A 22,996-nucleotide genomic window follows, 5' to 3' on the forward strand; every position below is an offset into this window, starting at 1 on the left:
GTGGCCTGATCAGCCAACATGGCCTTTAATAAAGGGTCCCTTCTAAATTGTTACTTGGGTCTTGCTCGAATTTATTCTGGGCACAGCATTATATACAGAAAGGCTGCAGGAGGAATCTAGGGGTAGTCTAAAGGAGGAGTTTGGGGAGAGTCTTCAGGGGGAGTCAAATGAGGTCAGACTTAAGGGGAGGCTAGGTGGCATAGTGAACAGAGCACCAGCCCTGGAGTTGAGGATCTGAGTTCAAATATGCCCTCAGACACTTAACACAAAGCCTAGCAGTGTGACCTTGGGCAAGTCACTTAACCCCAATTGCCCTCCAAAGAGCAAAAAAAAAAAATGAGGTCAGACTCCAGTGATGAGAGATTAAGGGTGGGAAGTAGCTAGAGGCTACCTGGAGGTGAGACAATGGAGGGCTAGGCTAGTTTAAAGATGTATAGATATTTTGGGAGGATTAAGAGTAGGAGCTAGCTGGATAATGGAGGGGTAGGCTTGGGCCAAGCCACAATGAAAGGCTTGTGGCCTCAGGCAAATGCCTCATCAAATGGGAAGATTCAATCAGAGTTCAAGGGGGTTCCCAGAACCCCTACCTAGTCACTGGGACTACTACAATAACCTGCTGCTAGTATTTCTGCCCTCCTCCAGTCTCTCCCTACTCCAATCCATCCTCCATTCAGCCACCAAAGTGATTTCCCTAAAACACAAGTTATATCATGTCATCCCCTACTCAATAAACTTCAGTAGCTCCCCATTACCTCCAGGACCAAATACAAAATACACTGTTTGGCCTCCAAAGCCTTCCATAGTCTAACACCTCTTACCCTTTCCAGGCTTCTTAAACCTTATTCCCCAACACATACTCCTCAATCAGTATTACCAACCTCATTATATACGGCATAAAGGAGCAAGACAGAAGATCCCCAAGATTAAAATTGGAAGTGGATTTTATTACCGCAGGACTGCTGGGGTCACATACCCAAATCAGACAGTGAATTGGCATGAACAATATGCCAGTTTTTAAAAAGATTACAATAGTCAGGTTATGTAAGCTGAAACTACAGTCAGTGATTAGTCAGTGTATATTTGAATTTTCCTGCCCCAGAAGTTTTTCCTAGGCTGAGGTACAGAGAACCCAGAATGGGTGGAGATGGGGAACACCGGATGGGGGAGGGGGTAGGGAAGAATGGAGCAGGGATTTTTCCCTATGCTGAAACTCTGCCCACAGATCAATTAGGGGAGGGAAGGGTGGAGTTCTGCTGAAATTCCTGCTTACTGATCAATTAGGGGAATGGAAGGTGGAGTTGTGCTCAACACTTGCTGTTCAAAAACAAGACACTCCAGCTATAGCTCTTGGCATTTGCACTGGCTGTATTCCTTCCTCATCTCCATTGACTGGAAGTCCTGCCTTCCTTTAAGTACCAACTAAAACCTCATCTAATATAATCTATAGGAAACACTTTCCAACCCTTCTTAAGTTCTGTTGTTGTGTCCAGCTCTTCATGACCATATTTGGGGTTTTCTTGGCAAAAATAACTGGAGTGGTTTGCCATTTCTTTCTCATTTTACAGATGAGGAACTTAAGCAAACAGGGTTATGTGACTTGCCCAGGGTCACACAGTTCTCAAGTGTCTGAGACCTGATTTGAACTTTCTGATTATAAGCCCTGTTCTAGAGCCACTTCACCACCTAGCTCTTCTAAATCCTAGTGCCTTCTCTTTTTTATTTCCCATTTACACTGTGGATAGCTTGTTTGTACATCTGTTTGCCTTTTGTCTTCCAGTTAGATTGTGAGCTCCTTGAAGGCAGGAACTGTCTTTTGCCTCTTTTTGTTCATCAGTGCTTGGCACAATGGTGATTTTTTATAAATGTTTATTGACTGACTTGTTGCCTACCATTTTAAATTAAGACCAGTAACGAGTATATAGGTAAGAACGGAAGTTCAATGTTCTATTATGAAGACACTCAGAACCTTGAGCAGCGGGAGCCAGGAGAAGAGAGTCAAGAACAGATGGAAAGCAAGTTGGGGTTCAGAAAGAAGACTTTGCTCCAACAGTCCTTGGAGATAATGAAAAGAGGTAACCTTAGTATTTGGATAACAGTTTATATTTAAGTTTAATTACGCTGTATTTAGTAGTGTCTATTTCAGGAGCAAGGTGTAAATGCGCCCTTAAATTGCTCTTCTTTGCGGCATGGCGGCCCCCAGTTTCAGAATGGGGGTGGGAGGCGTGTGATTTTTTTTTCTAACTCTAACTTGTTGGCTCAACGCCTTTGCCTAGATCCCGCTGATCTCGCCCCAGCACACGTGTCTGTGGCGGTAGCAGAGAGGTGTGTGTTGGACATCTGAGATGGCCAAAACAAATCACCTCAAAATCCAACCTGTTATTTGGGGCAAGACTGGAGAAAATGCCCCGCTGCTGTTAATGCCAAACCTCAGCGACCCCAGGGGCATTCCCGGAGATGCCAGGAGAGAAGGGCCCCTAATTCCTCAACCGCGTGGTTGGGGACCTCCCTTAGTGCGGCCCGAGATAGTGCGTGTGTGACTCTCACTGTCAACAAAAGTTGAGGCATCTGCCTGAACGCACAGGGGTCGCCTTCCAAGAAAAGGTTTGGTTCTGGCGCCGAGGAGTCCCTTTTCCCATTCCCGAAGAGATCCCTCCCTGCAGGGATACACAGCTTAACCAGATACTTTCCCTCACACCTCTGCTACACCTCCTGCCTTTAAACCACAACCTTTACAAGCCCTCAGGGCTCTATACTCCATTTCGGACACCCCCACGTTACACCTACGTCACCCCAGTAACGGACGCCGCAACGGCTGGCGGAAGAAGCGAAGTTAATGTTCCGGGACTTCCTCTTCCGGGAGCACGGAGTGACTTCCGGTTGTCAGAATCTGGACGCAGGAGAGAAAGCATTGGTGGTCGCAGCGGGAGGGCTTCCTCTGATGGTTGATGTGCCCTTTGGCACTTAAGGGCCCCAGCCTTCTTCGAATTCGATGCATCCGCGGCGTCCGGACGGCTTCGATGGCTTGGGCTACAAGGGTGGGGGCGGCAGCCGGGAGGACCCTGGGGGCAACAGTTTCTCTGCAAGGTCCTTCAGCTCCACCTCCGACCTGAGCCATTGGGTGACCACTCCGCCCGACATCCCCGGCAGCCGCAACCTGCACTGGGGGGAGAAGACCCCACATTATGGCCCAGGAGCAGCCCCCACCCCTCTCGGGGGAACCGGCGAGGAGCCCTACCCCGGCAGCTGCAGCAGCGGACCCGGGGCTAGCAGCGGTGAGGGCCTGGGAGCGGGAGTGCGAGGGCAGTGATGGACTCGGAAAGTGACCGGGGCGGGCTGTGCGGAGGGAGATGGAGCCGTCCCCTCGGGGCTTCTGCTCCTCTCTCGGGATTGCTTTCCTGGGTGTTTATGTATCCCGGTTCTGCAGACCCCTTCCCAGGTCCTCTCTGTTCTTTTTTGAGCACTGATCGTGCTCTCTTCGTTTTCTTCTTTCCCCCTCGAAGCCCCATATGAAATTTGAGGGTATATTAAAGTTGTAGGAAATCGATTTGGAACACTTACAATGAAAATTGTTTTGAATAGAATGTCAAATACCCCACCACGTGACCTTGGGAATTCACTAAACTTTCATTTTTAAAATGTCAGTAATAGATGCTCTTTCCTAGCTTTATGTATTATGTACCCAATTATTTCCACTTGAAGTTTTACTAGTAATAACATGGGCATCAGATACCCCGTGATACTTTTTTTTTCTTATTTAACAATTTTATTCAACAGTTTGTATTAATTGTGTGGAAGGCTTGCTCTTAAACTGTTTTGAAGCCACTGTTAGTTTCAAATTGAAACACTTTTTAAGTGCTCACATTTCCTTCTTCGGAGTAAATTTTTTTTTAATCTTCATTTTTATCTTGAGCTCTCAGAATTTCCATCCCTTTTAGGAGTAGAAACATCTTTAGGTGAATAGGAAACTGTTATTTAAATTTGCCATGCAGTAAACAAAATCTTTAAAGCTCATTTTGATGTTTTTTTAAATTTAATTTTACAGTTTCGGCTTGAGTTGAAAAACTCATTTGCCTTTATGATAATGGTAAAACTACACAACTAAATGCCAAAATGTTTATATTTGAGGTTGTAAATAACATCCCTACACCCAAGCTGATTCCAAATTTGGAGTTGTTGCTCAAAAGTTTTGTCATATGGAAATATTTTTGTTTGAATGATTTGCTTTAATTATAGTCACATAATTGTAGTTATAGTAATAACTATAAGTGAGAAAAGTTAGGGAGTCTCAGTTGGTTAAAAATGTCAGTAATATGAATTACAGCCAAAAAAATTGATTTGATATTAAGCTTCATTGAAAGGCATAGTGTCCGGAACAGGGTAGATCCATTTTTGCCCTACTTAGACCATATCAGCAGCACTGTATTCAATTCTGAATATCACATTTTAGAAACTGTATAGACAAACTTGAGTACATGTAGGCAACTAAGATTGTGAGAGAACTGGCTTAGGAATGCCATGGTAGGATTTCTTGAAGGAACTGGGAAAATTCCTCGATGGCTGCCCTAAATTATTGGGAATATTATTGTGTAAAAGGGATTTGATTGGTCCCAGAGGTCAAAAATAGGAATAATTGGTGGCAACTGAGAAGAACAAGTTTTAGCTCATTGTAAAGGAAAACTTCTTTAACAGCCAAAGGTATCCAAAAGTAGAATGAGCTACCTTGAGATAGTGGATTTCTCTTCAGGGAAGTCATATCTGTTTGACTATTATGTTACAGAGGGAAGGTCCTATTCAAGTAAAGCTAAAGGATTTCTTTTTGTGGTCTTCTAGTTTTATAGTGCTACTGTCTCATAGACACAAATTTTTTCCCCATATATGTACACACAAACACACAAGCATTTATTAAAGCCTATTATGTGCCTGATACTAATACACTGTGCTAGATACATAAATAAATACACAATGATTATAAAATACTGAAATTTATAAGTCACAGATGTAAATTGATTTCAACAAATTATTGTCATGCCTGTATGTTTAAAATACTTGTTGTGCTAGAAAACATTTGTGGTACAGTTGAAACAATCCTAGATTTGAAATTAAAAGGGCTTGGTTTCCAGTCTCAGTTGTGCCATCTATATATGTGAATTTGGGCAAGTCACTTATTCTCTCTGGATCTCAGATTCTTCGTATATAAAATGAAGTTGCTTAAGTAGATGAACTGAAATCCCTTCCATTTCTCCTTTTTTTTTTTTTTTGGAGGGCAATTGGGGTTAAGTGACTTGCCCAGTGTCATAAGGTTAATTTTTGTGTTAAGTGTCTGAGGCTGGATTTGAACTCAGGTTCTCCTGACTCCAGGTCCAGTGCTCTATTCACTACACCACCTAGCCACCCCTAATCCCTTCCATTTCTAAAGTGATAATCCCTCTGGTCAGTCACTGAGAAAATAATTAAAAATAGTTATTGTTAGAGCTCCTTTACTATTCTTATTTTGACAATACAAATACTTTTTTTTTAAATTTAATTTATATTATTAGGATGAGGGTAGAAGCTTATCTTAACTAAGTCAGTTTCTTACACTGAAAAGTGTATGAAACTGTTGTGGCAGTGACAGGAACCAGTACCTAATGGTATAGTCTATACAACAACCATTTCAATTTAGTTAATATTTTATTCAGTTCTGTAGCACTGTTGGGCTTACAGAGTTGAATAAAATAACTGCTACTACTCTCAGTTTGCAGTCTTGTTTGGACCTTAGAGAATCTCTTGGGCATGAAATTTCTTGCAAAAGAGAGAATAAAGTAATTTTTTTATTTTTTTGTTTCTTAAGCTTTATTGAATATTTACCCACCCCTTTTTTTTCCACTACATTCTTTCCTGGATACTGATTTCTCTGGCCAGAGTGGAGATGGTATTTCACACAAAATAAGGAAGAGGGTGAAGAGAATTGTAAGAGGATGAAAGAAAATTTGCATCTAGTCTTTTACACTTTTTGAAGCTGGTGTGAATGCATAAATGAGTGAAGGAAACATTTATTAAACATTCTGCTAACCAAATAGTCTCTTCTCCACTCCCCTGGACGTATGCTAGATTCTTTTAAAAGTGAAAAGAGCAAGGTCATTGCTTACTTAGATGCAAGGAGATAGAGTAAAAGCATGGTCAAAGACAAATTTCCCTTTTTTGTCTCTTTTATTAAAATGCCCCCTGTAGTCCAGACTTTTGGTTTGGCTACTTAGGGATATAGAGAAAGGTTTCTTCTGTTTTTGTCATCTGTGCATGACTGCTTCTAACTGGACACTTTTCCATTGAGTTTATTATTCAGAAGGCACTTGTGACACTTAAGCTTAGGCCAGTAAGTGAATTAAGCACTCAAAACAAGTGGATTTTTTTTGGGAGGGGGGAATGGGAGGACAGGGAAGAAAAGTAAGAAATTCCTCCCCTTATTAGAAAAAGTTTTATAAAATAGTGACTTTCATGTGATATTTTCCCCCAGGATTAATGGCTTAACATTTTAATGGTACCAGCTATAATTGTGTATCCATCTTTATTGTGTGCAGGAGAAAATGTATTTATGAGTAACCAGGAGTCATGGAATACTTCAGGGTCTCTAGCATCATCATTTATATGAACATTCTAAAAATAGAAATTAGTCTTAAGTTGTTACAGTTTACCCAACTATAAATGATACATAATTTATTTCTTCTCTTTCAGAACAGTTGAATAGATTTGCTGGATTTGGTATTGGACTTGCAAGGTACTAGTTTTATGGAATATATGCTTTAAGTTGATTAGAAAATGAGTATTAGAAAATGAGTCTAACATGAAGAATCGATTGAATAGGCAGTAATTGTTTTGGGCAGTAAGAATCAAATTCTGAGTTTATAATCAGAATAATATAGGTTAGATGAAGGGTTCCTAACTTTTGGGGTCAGGGATCCCATTGGCAGTCTGATGAATTGTTTTTAAATGCATAAATTAAAATACATACATTACAAAGGAGACTAGATTTATTGAAATAAAGATATTAATTTTTTTTCTTAGCCAAGTTCTTGAACCTCTTGAGATTTGTTTACTTCTAAAATTAAAACAAAAAAGCAATTTCATGGTTTTGCCCCTGACATTGGGAAAAAAAGATTAAGAACAAGAAAATCTGGGTTTTATTTAAAATTAATTTGAGATTTATAAACATTATGATCTATAGTGAGTAGAATATTTGTATAATACATATAATAGAGTGTTTTTAAAATAATTGTTTTAGAGATTTGAACTATGACATAGCCTTGTATTTACTAATAGTTTTTTTAATTGGACATCAACTTGGCTATACTCATAGGGCATTTCTTCACATTTCCATCAAATTCAGTAAAAGGCTAAATACTAAATTTATTTTTTCTTATTGTTACGATTTTATAATGCTTACTTCAGAAACTTGTATGGGATTTTAAAAAAATTTATTTACTTTTAATTTACAACATTCAGTTCTACAATACCTTGAGTTTCAAACTCCCCCCCTCCCCCATGGCAGCATGCAATCAAATATAGGATCTACAAATGCCTTCACATTAAACATTAGTCAGGTTGTAAAGAAGGATTATAACCAGTGGAGTGAACAGTGAGAAAGAGGGAACAAAACAAGAAAAGGAGAGCAAGTAGTTCGCTGCAGTCTGCATTCAGACTCTATAATTCTTTCTCTGGATGTGGACATCTCTTTCCATCCTGAGTCTTTTGGAGTTGTCTTATAACCTTGCATTGCTGAGAGGAGCCCAGTCTGTCAAAGTTAGTCCTCATACATACTTTGTGTCTGTAGTTATGTACAAATTTCTCCTGGTTCTGCTCTTCTCACTCAACATCTTTATGTAAGTGTCTCCAGATTCTTTTGAAATCCATCTGTTCCTCATTTCTTATAGCACAATAGTATTCCATTACATTCATACACCACAATTTGTTTAGCCATTCCCCAATTCATGGGCATCCCCTTGATTTCCAGTTCTTTTTCACCACAAAAAGAGCTGCTATAAATATTTTTGTACATACAGGTCTTTCTCCCACTTCTAAGATCTCTTTGGGGTATAGCCCTAGAAGTGGTATTACTGGGTCAAAGGATATGCACATTTGTATAGCCCTTTGGGCATAGTTCCAAATTGCTCTCTAGAATGGTTGAATCAGTTCACAACTCCACCAGCAATGAATGCATTAGTGTTCAATTTTTCCACATCCTTTCCAGCATTTATCATTTTCCTGTTTTGTCATCTCAACCAATCTGACCATGAGATGTGGTACCTCAGAGTTATTTTGATTTGCATTTCTCTAATCAATAGTGATTTAGAGCATTTTTTCATATGCTTATAGATATCTTTAATTTCTTCCTCTGAAAACTGCCTATTCATATCCTTTGACCTTTTATCAATTGGGGAATGACTTGTATTCTTTTTTTTTTTTTTAAAGCAATTGGGGTTAAGTAACTTGTTCAAGGTTACACGGCCAGTTATTATTTCTGGGTGTGGTGCTGAGTATCCGAGCCCGGATTTGATCCAGGTCATCCCAACACTGGAGCCAGTGCTCTTACTCGCTGAGCCACCTGGCCGCCCCTGAATGACTTGTATTCTTACAGATTTACTCAGTGCTCTGTATATTTTAGAAATGAAACCTTTATCAGAGACACTGGTTGTAAAAATTCTTTCCCAGTTTTCCACTTCCCTCTTAATCTTGGTTATATTGACTTTATTTGTACAGAAACATCAATTTATTGTAATCAAAATTATCCATTTTGCATTTCATACTGTTCTCTAACTCTTGTTTGGGCATAAAATCTTCCCTTCTCCATAGATCTGACAGGTAAAACTATTCCTTGCTCTCCCAGATTGCTTACAGTATCAGCCTTTATACCTAGATTGTGCATCCATTTAGACTTGATTTTGGTATACAGTGTAAGATATTGGTCTGTGCCCAGTTTCTGCTATACTATATTCCAGTTTTCCTGTCTGAAATTTTTTGATGTGGGAATTCCTTTCTCTGTTGTGATAACCCTCTGCAACTTACGAGTTTCTTTGACCTCAGAACATATCACCCTGTGTCTATCAATGTGCATGCACCTCCTCAAACTTAAGTATGTTATTTCTTGAACAATAGAGAACTCAATTTCACCTTCATACCATGATAAGGAATCAGAGGAGGACTTTTGGGGTATATATTCTGACTCCACAGTTTATGCTAATAAAGGTTTGGAGAAATGAAAGTGTATGTTTAAGGCTTAAAGAAAAAGGATTTACTTTACTTAGCACACATCCACCATTAGGGACTTGTTCTTCATAAATGTTGTTTAATATATATATTGTTTCAGTTAGATAGCTACAGCTTAATTGTGTGATTTTTTTTGTTAGTAATAGTACATTACTTTTGAAGTATATTTTTATGTGCAGTTGAGATCTTTTTGGTAATAAATACATGTTAACACTTCAAAAATTGTATGTTGTAAGCCTATAATTCTTTAGAAAGATAGATTTTGGAGTATTTACACAAATGTTCAAAATTATTTTTGTAGTCTGTTTACAGAAAATGTTTTGGCCCATCCTTGCATTGTTCTCCGACGCCAATGTCAGGTAATTGCATAATTTCAGTTACCTTTTGAAAATTTTGATTAAATGCTAACTTAGTACAGGTAATGATGAAGGTGAGACTTCCAAGGTTTATTGATAAAGCAGGCTATAAATATTTACTCTCTTGGTTAGTGTTTTTTTCCCTAGCATCTGTGCTAATGTTTAGGATCCTAGAATTTGAGAGCTTCAAGCTTACACTCTAGTCCAATCCCTTTGTTTTGAAGAATAGGAAAGAGGACAGAGTTTAAATAACTTTCCTTAAGTCACATAGTTGATAAATGGTAGAGTGAGGATCAGAACCCATTTTCTTTGACTCTCACTCTATTATCCTTTTTCTGTATGCTGTATATCAGTGAAGGCACAGTAAGTCATTGTTTTAGTATACCTTTAAAGACAATTATTATTTTGTAATAAATTATATGATAGGACCAAAATTATGAAGTTACCATTGTCTTCTATAAATATTAACTGGCTTTTTTATCTTAGAATCATAAACGCATAGTATTTTAGAACTATAGGAACCTTAGAGAAAAGTGAATTATCCAAATGGGTTAGAGTTTGGCTCCTCACTCTTCAAAACTGAAATCAAGGCTATTGCTTTTAAATTTTCTTAAAACAAATGTTTTAATATAAAGATAGTGCTTTTCAAAATGTAGTTCTTAATTTATTTCAAGTTTTGTGGATTTACCTATATATATTTAAAGGAAAATACATTTTAAAAAATATTCTGACTATAAAAAATTATCTCATCTTCAATAATTTGTTCTAATGTAGTCATGGTATACATCCCTGTTATCTAGTTAGTCCTTTTCTTACTGTCTTCCTCTAAATCTTCTAATTCATAGAAGCAGTGGTGATGATTTGCTAAGTTACTTGCTTCCATAATGTTCACTGTACTGGAGTCAGATCCTTGGAGAGGAACCATAGAAATGGTTGCTTTTCTTCAAGTATCTCATATATAGCTCATGGACTTTTTTGACTGTATATAATATCTTCAGTTCATACAACTGCCCCACTGAGGAGTATGAGGAGCATCATCTCTGAAAACTTATATGAAAAAAAGGATTAAGATAGCAAGGATCTTTTTAAGAGTTGGGTAAAATATTATGTGTGGGTTGTGAGCTTGGAATAGAAAAGGAAGACTTGGCATTTTAGGGCGCAATTTGTTTTCAGTAGTGAATTTTTAAGTTCTTTTAGGGGAACTCATTAATGGCTCTTCTTATATGGTACCCATGTATATATTCTCTGAGAATGAATTGAACTTAGAACATCAATATTTTAGGAACTCAGGTTGACTAGGAGTCTCTTCATATAACTATGTAACAAGCATATTCTATTATTGTAAAAATATAATTTAAATGAATTTTAATTACTTACTGATTAAAAAAAACTAAAACTAGTGCTTTTCAAATATAAGATAGAAATATATTAATATAATTTAATATTTCATTGGTTTATCTACATTTATTTAAGGGGAAATGCAGTTTGTAATACACTGATAACAAAGACTTAAAAATCTTCCTAACAGGTTAATTATCATGCTCGAAATTATCACCTCACTCCATTTACAGTCATCAATATCATGTACAGCTTCAACAAAACCCAGGTGAGAATATTGATCTACAGATTTGATTGATATCTTTTTTAAAAGTTGAAGTTGAATTATGTATACTCATTTACCTTAATTTTAGAAAGAGTTATTCTTGTCCGCTTAGATGGACAGTGAAGAAAAGAGTTTTTAAAAATGGGAAAGTTTGAAATATATGTATTCATATTTAATTGGCGTATTCTTCATGACCCTAATTCAAACTACTTATCTGTAAGAATATTGCATAAGCTCCTTGAGGGCTCTTTTGCTTGTGTTATTATATCCTCAGCACCTAGCAGAGTTCCAGGCACATAGTAGATAATTAATTCTTACTGAATTTAATGCCTTACAAGTATGAAAAGAACTTAATTGAATCAAGACTCTTTATTAAAATTTTCTTTGGGAAAGCATCAGTAACCATTGCAATATAATTAAGAATTTGTCTGTATAATGTAGACTTTAATGGGTATGCTTTTTTTTTTTATTTTAGGGTCCAAGAGCCCTTTGGAAAGGAATGGGGAGCACATTTATTGTTCAGGGCATCACACTTGGAGCTGAAGGAATTATCAGTGAATTCACACATTTGCCTAGGTATCCTTTTTTTTTTTTTTGCTTTTTGGAGGGGGAAAGGCAGGGTAATTGGGATTAAATGACTTGCCTAGGATCTCACAGCTAGTAAGTTTTAAGTTTCTGAGGTCAGATTTGAACTCAGGTCCTCCTGACTCCAGGGCCAGTGCTCTGTTCTGTGTACCACCTAGCCACCCCCCAGGTATCCTTTTAAAATCTTTAGTGGAATGTAAGGGAAAAAAATTTTTAAGTGTCCATTTTAAATCTAATATCTAGGATGAAATAGCCCAAAGAAAATTTTGTTTATAGTATTATAGTCCAGTAAATGATAGGATTAATTGAATTCCTTTAAACTGGGAAAGTAACCATGGTGTAGAGGATATAGAGACAGCCTTAGAGCCAGGAAAGACATAGTTCCAAGTCCTGTGTCAGATATATACTAGCTATGTGACCTTGGGCAAGTCACAACCTCTCAGTGCTCTCTGCAGTTCTTTTAAACACCGTAAGTTTCAGGGAAGGTATGGACTTGGGATTGGTAAAGAGAATTTCCTTATTAAGGAGCTCCCTGTGTTAATGAAATCACAGATCCAGCTCTTGTTCCTATCTGTTACAAATGGAAAGGAACTTAAAAGATTTTGGCCTATTCTTATTATACCATTGCTTCAAATTTTGCCTCCTAAAAATATACCTTTAAAGTTTCACATGCTTTCTAAAGCAGACTACAATGGTAGAAGGAGTTTTCTCTCCCAAGATTTCTGTATACCATCGAAATCACAGACTCAGGCCCAGTCCTAGTCTCCTCAGCTTATGGTCCTAAAATTCTCTTAAATATAGTCATGCAAAAAAGATTTAAAGTTTATACATTTAAATTTTAACTTAAAAATTTGGAACTATCAAATATTTTCATCTGAATATGCATACTTAAAAATAAAAATCTCTTTTTTTTTGGAGGGGGGGAAGGCAAAGCAGTTGGGGTTAAATGACACATAGCTATTAAGTGTGTCAAGTGTCTGAGGCTAGATTTGAATTCAGGTCCTCCTAACTCCGAAGCCAGCGCTCTATTCACTGTACCACCTAGCTGCCCCTTCTCCATAGCTATAGATATATACATACACACATACATGTATATACACATATATAGACATATATATTCCCAAACCTGTTCTATTCCTGCTCTTTGTTTTTATGTGTATGCATATCTCTTATTCCTCCTCTACTTTATTTTTACCCACTATCTTGCCCTCCTATGACTTGCCTACCCCCCTCCAAGGATCCCTCTCCTGTCCTCCCATTTCCCATAAATCTAAACACCCTCCTATACCCCTGTTTACCTGTTCTGTCACCCTCCCCTCTAAAGATCCCTCCCTTGTCCTCTCCCCCCTCCCTATGTCCCTACCATTTTATTTCTTCTGAATTTAGAAGACTTCTGTACTCTTTTAAATATATATGCATTGTTCCCTTTTACACCCATTCCCGATGAAAATTGGCTACCAGAACTGCCAGCCACTACTCCCCCATCTAATTCCTATGTATCAGTTCTTCCTCTTGAACCTCATTTGTATAAAATAATTACTTTTTTTAGCTGTTCCTAAATGGTATAACTTTTTAAGTTCGTATCATGCCGAGGTTTTCCCCAATCTTTCTTATGAACTACTCAATTATTAATAAGAATCTTAGACATAAACTTTACATTTTATATATATAAAAAGTAAACAGTCTGCCCTTATGGATCCCTTATTATGAGTCTTTGTTATGTACCTTATATTTGTATTTGGTTCTTGTATGTCAAATCATCTATTAAGTTCAGGGTTTTTTTTTTAACAGTCTTGAAAATCTGAGAGTTTATCAAATGTCCACTTTTTTTTTCATTTAAGATAATAGTTAACTTTGCAGGGTATGATATTTTTGACCGAGTCCCAGTTCTTTTGCACTTTGATATGTTGTGTTCCAAGACCTGCGGTCCTTTAATGTTTCTGCTACTAGGTCTTGTGTAATTCTAATTGTGGCACAGTCATATTTAAATTGTTTAAATCTTGATACTTTTAATAGCTTTTCCTTGAGCTGGGGATTTCAGAATTTGACTATATTTCTATGAGTTTTCCTCATAGGATCTCTTTTAAGTGATGATCAATGGATTTTTTAATTTTTACTTTTCCCCCTTGTTCTAATGCTTCAGGACAATTTTCTTTAATTATTTCTTGTATTATTGTATCAAGATTTTTTTTTTGATCCTAACTTTCAGTTAGTCCAATTATTTTTATATTTTATCTTCTTGATCTATTCTCTGAATCTGTTGTTTTTCTTATAAGATATTTCACTTTCTCTTCTATTTTTTCATTCTTTATATTTTGTTTAATCATTTCTGGGTCTCTTATAATTTTACTGGCTTCATTTGCCCAATTCTAATTTTCAAGGTGTCATTTTCTTCCTTAAGTTTCTAGATCTCCTTTTCTAGTTGGTTGACTTAACTTTCATACCCTTCTTGTTTTTCTTAGATTGTTCTTACTTTCTTTTTAAATTTTTCCTCCATCTCTGTCATTTGATTTTTAAAGTCTTTCTTAAGGTGTTCTAGAAATTCTTTTTGGGCAGGTGACCATTTAATATTTACTCTTTTGGGGGTTTCGTTACTTCAGTTTCCTCCTCTGAAGGTGAACCCCTGTCATCTCTATTCTCATAATAGATTTCTGTAGTTGGATTCTTTTTCCTTTTATTTTTTTTGCCATGATAGTTTAGTTCTTTGTAGTTACCTCTAGCCCTGGGGTATGGGAAATGGGGCCTCTTGCCCCAGATCTTCAGTTCTTCCCATTAGCCTGAAACCAAAGCCAAACTTCCAGCATCCTATAGGTGCCCATAGCCAGGGGCTTTCAGCCCCACTGCTTCTGCACTCACGGGGCACGTGCTGGTTCCTTCTTGCCCTACTCTCTTCACAGCACAGCCCTGTCTGGCATTCCTTGTCAACAGAGGTTCCCTTGATCTTAATCTTCCTGGACTCACATGCCCAACTGCCGTCACTATCCCAGGGTAAAAGTTCCGGTGGCTGGGGTTGAGGCAGCCTCCCTAATCAACTAACCCCAGGGCTTGCAGCTTGCTGTTAAAACTGAACCTAGCCTGGAGGTGTTTACTTTTCACAGGGATAAAAGCTCATCCTGGGATTTTTCTTCTGATATTCTCAAATTGTTGGGGTTCAATTATGCCCCTGTTCTTATTTATCTTCACCCCATTCCCTTTGTTCACCCTAAGCTGCTTGGAATTTTCTGACCTACTCCACCATCTTTCAAAACTCTCTGTTCTTAGATCATTCATGCCCTTCTTTTTTGTATATTGCTACATTGAAAAAAAATTAATCTCATAGCTAAATACTTTCAGAACTTTAGTCAAAAATATAAAAATTATGAAAATATAGTGTCGAAAAGAATAAACATTTATGACTGTAATGGGCTCCACATATACACTGTGGGAAATACTCCCTTAGTATAAAACATTACATTTGCCCTCAAGGGCAGCCACAAAAGAGAAGTAAATAAACATGTTTCAGAGTAGTAATAATGGAGTTTCAGATGACAGAATACAAAAAAAGAATTGGTAAACTGATTGAATTGAGAACACATACCATTTTAATAAAGTTCTTACTAACCTTCCAATCTGAGTTTTTAGTCTCCAGGCTCAGTGTATTATCTTTCCATATAGGAATGTAAAACAGTTTAATCTAATTGAGTCCTTTATGATTTCTCTTTCAGGTCTTCCTTTTTATACTTCTCTTGAGTCTTGTATTTGAAAGTCACATTTTCTGTTCAGCTCTGGTCTTTTCATCAAGAATGCTTTAAAGTCCTATTTCATTAAATGTCCACTTTTTCCCCTGAAAGATTATACTTAGTTTTGCTGGGTAGGTTATTCTTGATTATAATCCTAGCTCCTTTGCCTTTTGGAATATCATATACCAAGTACTCTGTTCCTTTAACATGGTTGGTTGTTGACCTTCATTCTCAAAGAGGACCAAAATTACGGCATTATGTTGGGATCAAGGTACAGTTATATCCAGCTAAGGCTTATTAGACCAATGCAAGCTCAAAAAGCTCTTAACATGGGTTAGGCACAAATAGTCCATATGAACATTTGGAATGGAATTGTCTCTAAAGTTGCACATCTTATGTTTCTTTTGAGCTACTGCAATTCTGCTTTGCTCATAGAACACAGTACCTTCTTTGATGCTGGCATGCCATGTTAAATAACCTTTCCTAGTGTCTCTAATGTCATGCTATCAATTTCAAAGTTCTTCAGACAGACCTTGAGACTGGCCTTGTATTACTTCTTCTGACCACCATGTGAGCAACTTCCTTGTGTGAGTTCTCCATAAAATAATTTTTTTGGCTAGTGTTTTTTGGCATTGGAACAGCATGGCCATCCCATCAGAGTTGTGCTGTCTGCAATAGAGGTTGAATGTTTGGCAGTTGAAATAACTAAAGGACCTCAGTGTCTGATACCTTATTTTGCCAGGGGATCTTTAGAATCTTCTAACAATTCAAATGGGAACATTTCAGCAGACTGTCCATGTGTCACAGGCATAAAACAATGACATCAGCACAGCAGCTCTGTAGACCTTCAATTTGCTAGGCAGTCTGATAACTCTTCTTTCCCACACTTTCCTTTAGAACCTCCCTAACACTGAGCTACTACCTCTTGCAGTGCATATGTCAGCCTCATTATCTATGTGGGCATCCCTGGAAAGGATACTGCCATAGTAAAGGAGCTTATCCACAGTATTCAAAATGTCTCCATTTGCTTTAACTGATGGTTCCATGTATGAATGGCATGATGTTGGTTGGTGGAGAACCTGTGCTTTCTTAGTGTTATTTGTCAGGCCAGAATAGCACAAGCAGCAGAGAATCAATCCATACTTTGTTGCATCTCAGCTTCAGAGGTTGTATTGAGTGCATAATTATCTGGGAACAAAAATATCATGTACCAACTCTCCCTCCACTTAAATCTTGTAGCCTTTTCAAGTTAAATAGTTTACCATCAGTGGGTAGCTGACCTTGATGTCCTTGTTGAAGACATCTGACATCACTGGTGACTGGGAAAGTGCAGCAGCATCATTCATTATGAAGAATCTATGCAAGCATGCAGTTATGAAATTGACAAATAATACTGATGAACTTCTCAAGGCAACCAAATTTAGATATAATTTGCCATAAGCTCTCACAACTAACAGTATAAAAGACCTTGGTCAGATTGATGAATATTTTGTATAGACCTCTGTTCTGCTCCTGGCATTTCTCCTGGAACTGTCAGGCAGCAAGCACCACATCAACCCATTCCTTGGCCTTTTTTGAAGGTATACTGACTCTCAGGTATGTGACAGTCATTCTGGTGAAGATCAGCCTGTTAAAGAGGACTCTGGCAAGAATCTTGCCAGCAGTGATGAAGACAGAGAGACACCTTCCCCTCACCCCGATCATCACAGGACAGTGTATTTCCTTTTCCTTTATAGAGATGGAGAATAGAAGTATGCTTTAACTTCTGGGGAATAACCTCCTTTTACCACATAACCCAGAAAATTTCAGTCAGCTTTTACGTGAGCAGTGGGCCTTCTGCCTTGTAAATCTGTTGGAATAGAACCCACACCAAGCATTTTGCCACATGAGAGGAGCGTAATGGCATTTAAAACCTCTTCTTCAGTTAGAAATTAGGCTAGAGAGATTGACTTTAACCTGAGGTATATGGTCAGTGGCTTTCAGCATTGATTGATGATAGTCGGCTGAGAATACTGTGGAAGTGTTCAGCCTGTTTCTCCAGGATCATGTCCTTATCACTAATCAATGTGGCTCCATCAGCACTGAGTAATTGAGATGCATCATAGGACTTTGGCCCATAGTCTCAGAGTATCATAAAAGCAATTTGGATTATTACAATCAGCATAAAACTGAATTTCATTTACATTCTTACTGAGCCAAAAGTCCTGCATCTCTCTCAGCTTTATTTGTGCTTTACTTTTGATAGAGTTAAACACTGCATTCTTAGAAACAGATGATGTTTGCAGGTATTCTGACCCAGATGAGTAAGTGCAGTCTGGTGCACCAAATCTCTGAAAGCTGCTCATTACTTTTCTGCTCTCCTGTTGGCAGCTGTGTGTTGGCTCAGGTTTCCCTCCAAGTTAGCAACAAACTGTTTTTGTTCAGAGAAGCCCTCTAATCTCTTGATTTTAAAAGTCTTCTGGTAGTTGTTTTGCCTTGAGGCCACCACTTTTGTTAAATATGAATATTTAGCTTGGAGAGGATAAGTCTGTGATCAGTCCAGCACCCTGCACCACACATCACCTTCATCACTCTCATATTCTGTCTATCTCTTCTCCTTACAATGCATAGTCTATTAAATGCCAGCACTTGCTGCAAGGGTGGATCCATGAAGTTTATTTGCATTTAGGTAAATGGAAGACAGTGTTGGTGATGAGATGCACAAGTCTTAGGTAGTAAATGACCATTGCTGTTGGTGTTTCTGACTCCATTCTTCCCAAGGACTTCCTGCCATGTCTAGTAGTCTATTCCTACTCTTGCATTAGAGTCATCCAGAATTATAATTATAAGCCTTGTCCTCTTTCAGCACATTAATGATAAGGGTCTCCAGGTCTTCATAAAATTTTTCTTTGACCTCATCAGGATTCATCATCATAGGAGCTTATGTACTGATGATGGTGGCATGGCACTTTCCTGCAAGTGGCAGTCACATTGTGATAACCCTTGTCATTCACTCCTTTTGGGAAGCATACAAGCTTGTTGACTAGATTAGTTTTGATTGCAAAACTTATGCCAGCTTCATGGTGCTTCCCTTCACTGCAGCCATTTCAGAAAAACATGTATCCAGCTCTGACTAAGGTAGGCTAGCCTTCATTTGCCAGCCTTGTTTCAATCATGGCTGCTTCTTGGATTTGATACCTGCTAAATACCAACCAAGCTCTAAGCAAGAGCTGTTTATCTTTCAGTTCCACTGGATTTTATATTGTCTGTAAGTGTGCACACATTCCATGTACTGATGGCAGTAGAACCAGCTTTGCAGTTTTTGTCCATTTTTTGTATTTCAACCACAGAGTGGGATCCTCACTTGCCATGGTAAGCAGGGCAGGGTTGGGTAAAGCAGACAATTTTTAGGGCACCTTTTCTAGCTCCTTCCTTATACCAGGAGGTGAGCAGTTCAATTTGTTCAAAAAGGCTGCTCAGATACCCAGGGGACTTCCGAATCCCACTGCTGCTTCTAGCAATAATATGACCATGTGCTCTGGGCTTCTTGTGTGCAGGGTTGTGACTACAGCTCCTAGTGTATCCACATCTGCTGCTTTGTCATTTGCCTGTTGTCACAGGAATTTCCATTTTGTAAAAATGGTAAGGTAGTATGAGTGATATCTTTTGATTTGTGCATAAATTGGATTTAAGTGAGGCAGAGTTGTGTGAAGTCATCTGCTTGTTATCAAAGTCTAGTGTTATGATAAAGTCTAGATGACTGATGATGGTTCAGAAGGAGTGGATACCTTGGCATCTTTGCTGTCCAACCAAGCTCTAAGCTCTCCACAGTGCCTGCTTCAGCCACAATCATGGCTGTTGTAACAAATTCTTCTCATTTGCCCTTTCCACCAGAAGTCTTTACTTACTTGGGGTAGACACCCCCCTAACTCATCAAAGGGTTTGAGACTCCTTGTTTATCCTCAACCTGGTCTAGCCCAACTGCTGAAACAGTTTACTGGGTTTGACCATTGTGCATGCTGTAGCTTTTTGGAGCCACAGGTGAGAATTGAGTAGATCAGGTGGACACCAAAGGTGAGAAGCAGCCTTGAAATATGCTCATCGATCCTCACACCAGAGGTACTAGTCTTTTCCTGAACTGCCCTGTACCCCAGCATGGTAGTTGCTAAATCTTATATGATCTTGACCGTGACTTCATAGTATTTGGATGGTTCCTTTATGGCTGCTTTCAGTATTTTTTCCTTGACTTAGAAGCTCTAGAATTTAGCTATACTATTCCTGGGAGTTTACACTCTGGTATCTTTTTCAGGTGGTGATTGGTAGATTCTTTCAGTTTCTGTCTTCAGGTTTAAGGATATCAGAATAGTTTTCCTTAATAATTTCTTGAAATGATGTCTAGGCTCTTTTTTGATTATAGTTTTCATGTAGTCCAATAATTCTTACATTATATCTCCTCAATCTATTTTCCAGGTCAGCTGTTTTTTCCAATGAAATATTTCACATATTCTTTTTTTTTTTCACTCTTTTGACTTTGTTTTATTGTTTCTTGATGTCTCATGGAGTCATTAGTTTCCATCTGCACAATTCTGATTTTTAAGGAATTATTTTCCTCAATGAGCTTTTGTGCCTTTTTTTTCCCGTTTGGCCAATTCTGTTTTTTAAGGAATTATTTTCCTCATTGAAGTTTTGTAATCTCTGTTCTAATTCTGTCCAGATTGTTTTGTAAGATGTTATTTTCTTTAGTATTTTTTGTGCCTCTTTTACCAAGCTTTTAATTCTCTTTTCATAATTTTCTCCCCTTATGCTCATCTCTTTACCCAGTTTTTCCTCTACCACTCTTATTTGATTTTTATTTTTGGTTGTTTTTGTTTGTTTTTGGAGAGGGGAAGGCAAGGCAATTGGGGTTAAGTGACTTGCCCAAGGTCACACAGCTAGTAAGTGTGTCAAGTGTCTGAGGACAGATTTGAACTCAGGGCCTCCTGACTCCAGGGCCAGTGCTCTATTCACTGCACCACCTAGCTGCCCCTCTTATTTATTTATTTATTTGTTTGTTTGCCTTTTGGAGGGCAATTGGGGTAATTAAGAAAATTAAGTAACTTGCCCAAGGTTACATGGCTAGTTTTTTTGTGTGGGTGTTAAGTGTCTGAGGCCGGAACTGAACGGAACTGAACTCGGGTCCTCCTGACTCCAGGCCGGCGTTTTACTCACTGCACCACCTAGCTGCCCCACTGTCCCTCTTATTTGATTTTTAAAATGATTTTGTGTCTTCTGAGAATTCTTGATGTCCAATATATCCAATTAATGGTGGGATTTTTTTTCCCTTTGAGGCTTTGCTTATAGCTATTTTGACACCATTGTCTTCTGAGTGTCTTGATCTTCCTGTCTTCATAGTAGTTTTTGGGGGGGGTTTTTTTTTTTTTTTTTTTTTTATAGTCAGATTTTTTTTGTTGTTGTTGTTTGCTCATTTTGCCAGGCTATTTCTTGCCTTTAAACTTTATGTTAAAGTTGGGCTCTGTTCTTGGCATTGGGGGGATGGGGCACTGACCCAAGCTTCAGTCTTTTTCATACTGCTGTTTTCAGAGCAAATTCTGAGGGGCTAGAAGTTTTTGGTGCTTTTGTATGATCTTGGGGGAGGTGTGGTCATTGCTCTTCTAGTCTGGGCTCTGGTCCTTACCCAGGAAGGACTCCTTAGGACCCCTGATCCCTTGGGAGGAGAAATATTTCTGCTCCCCAGGGCTGTTGTTTCTTTGGAATTGCAAGCAAAACTGCTCCTCGGGACTATTATTGCTTGAGATAGCAAATGACTGTTCCTTAGGGCGCCTGCCCTCTCTCATGACCAAAAGTGTTCCTTCTCCCACCTGAAATGTGACCCAGAAGTGGGTCCCCTGTGATCTCTTTCTGACCCAATTGCTCAGCCTTCTTACCACCTCTAGCTTGAGTATTCCCAAAATGTTTGCTGCTGCTTTTTCCACCACCACGTCCCGCCATGGTGTTGTGCAGGTCTCTCATTTCAACCCCCTTAGTTGTCTTTGAGTAGAAGAATGTCTTATCCTGACCTTTTGTTGTCTCTGCCACTCAGACATTATTATGAAGTCATTTGGAAGGAAATGTTGGGAAATCTTGACTGTAGTGCTTCTTCTGATTTACCATCTTGTCTCCAACCCTGGAAGTCTTGCTAGAGTGACATTGAAAAACTATTTAGAAAGAAGATAAGAGGGCCAAAGTCAGGGCCTATCGTTGCAGCTACTTAATTAGATATTTTCTTGTAGAATATTATGGAAGAATACAGATGTTGGTAAGAGATGGACTAGACAACTTATGAGGTCCCTTCCAAAGATACTTTATTTTGCTAATCATCAGCTGCTTATTAGTAATTTTATTCCATACTGTTTGTTAGTATCATAGCTAGACATGATGTTTCCTTCCATGAAGGCTTTCAAATAGACTGTCATTACTTATCTCACACCTGAAGATGGCCTTAGCATCCTTTAGTTGTGGAATGAGAGCTTATTGCCTGATAGGATTCTCTCTATACCTCTGGGAATATTTTGCTTTGTCTTTGAAGAAACCCATATATTTGCTCTTCTTGTTTTCTTTCAAGATACATTATCCCTCAAATTCCCTTCTCTTAACTCTTTGGTTAAACTATTGTGCCTCCCTTGCTGTCCTAATTATTAGCAAGTTGCTTTTGCTAGATCAGTGGGCATGCTTTTCAAGTTAGCAAAATGGGGGGAGGAGTTCAAAACTGAGATAATTTTGGTCCTTTGGTGAGATTGATTTTCTTTTCTTTTTTTATGAGGCATTTAGTGACTTGCCCAGGGTCATATAGCTAGTAAGTATTAAGTGTCTGGGGTTGGATTTGAACTCAGGTCCTCCTGACTCCAGGGCCAGTACTCTATCCACTGTGCCACCAAGATTAATTTTCAATTTGGTTTTTAAAAGACTTAAAAATTAAGATTATTCATTAGATTTGAAACTAGCTATGATGAAGCAAAGTTCTTTTGGGCAAACCCCATATTTCTTAGCTTCCCTTCCAAGTGAAGGGGAAACTGACTTCTTCCTAAGGCAGGGTCTTTTAACTATAATGGCATCTTAGGTCCTCTTTGTAAGTAATCCTAACTATTCCCTACCTTTGAGCTGCAACGAGCAGAGTGGTGACTGAAATCTCTGTGGGAAGAAGGGAAGAATGAGCCATTTCTAAGTTTTGTATATTTTAGTTCTATCCCAAATTATCATTATTATCTTGCCTTTGCCCTTTCATTACTTGGCCTTGAAGGGTTTGAAGGCTTTATAGTAGAGTAGAATGTTTGCATTCTAATTTTTCCACCAACTGACCTTAGGTAAGTTACTTTATTAATCTGGTTCTATCATTCTTCATCTTTAAAATAATGGGATTTTATTCGATGACTTCCAAAAGTCCATTCTTATTCCAACATTCCATGGTTCTGTACATGCATCATTTATGGAATTCCCAGTGAAAATTATTATCTTTTGTTGAAAGCATTTTTCTCAGA

At 38.2% G+C, this 22,996-nt stretch overlaps 1 protein-coding gene across 3 annotated transcripts in view; it reads left to right on the forward strand.

The window, feature by feature from the left end:
* Positions 1-2,829: 2,829 nt before the first annotated feature.
* SLC25A46 (solute carrier family 25 member 46) overlaps positions 2,830-22,996 on the forward strand; it is a 33,593-nt gene continuing 13,426 nt past the window's right edge. Inside the window, exons 1-6 of one of the 3 annotated variants that reach the window (XM_069096098.1) lie at positions 2,830-3,090; positions 3,241-3,272; positions 6,717-6,754; positions 9,542-9,599; positions 11,125-11,202; positions 11,675-11,775. In XM_069096098.1, the coding sequence (XP_068952199.1) occupies positions 2,946-3,090; positions 3,241-3,272; positions 6,717-6,754; positions 9,542-9,599; positions 11,125-11,202; positions 11,675-11,775 (452 nt within the window). In that variant the 5' untranslated portion in view covers positions 2,830-2,945. Of the gene's footprint in view, positions 3,273-6,711; positions 6,755-9,541; positions 9,600-11,124; positions 11,203-11,674; positions 11,776-22,996 lie in introns of all 3 variants that reach the window. The other 2 variants (XM_069096099.1, XM_069096097.1) reach the window with 2 other exon arrangements.

Source organism: Petaurus breviceps, unplaced genomic scaffold (assembly GCF_028583685.1).
Source record: "Petaurus breviceps papuanus isolate PSGF00001 unplaced genomic scaffold, PetGlider_PUasm1.0 229, whole genome shotgun sequence".
In the NCBI taxonomy this organism is placed as follows: domain Eukaryota; kingdom Metazoa; phylum Chordata; class Mammalia; order Diprotodontia; family Petauridae; genus Petaurus; species Petaurus breviceps.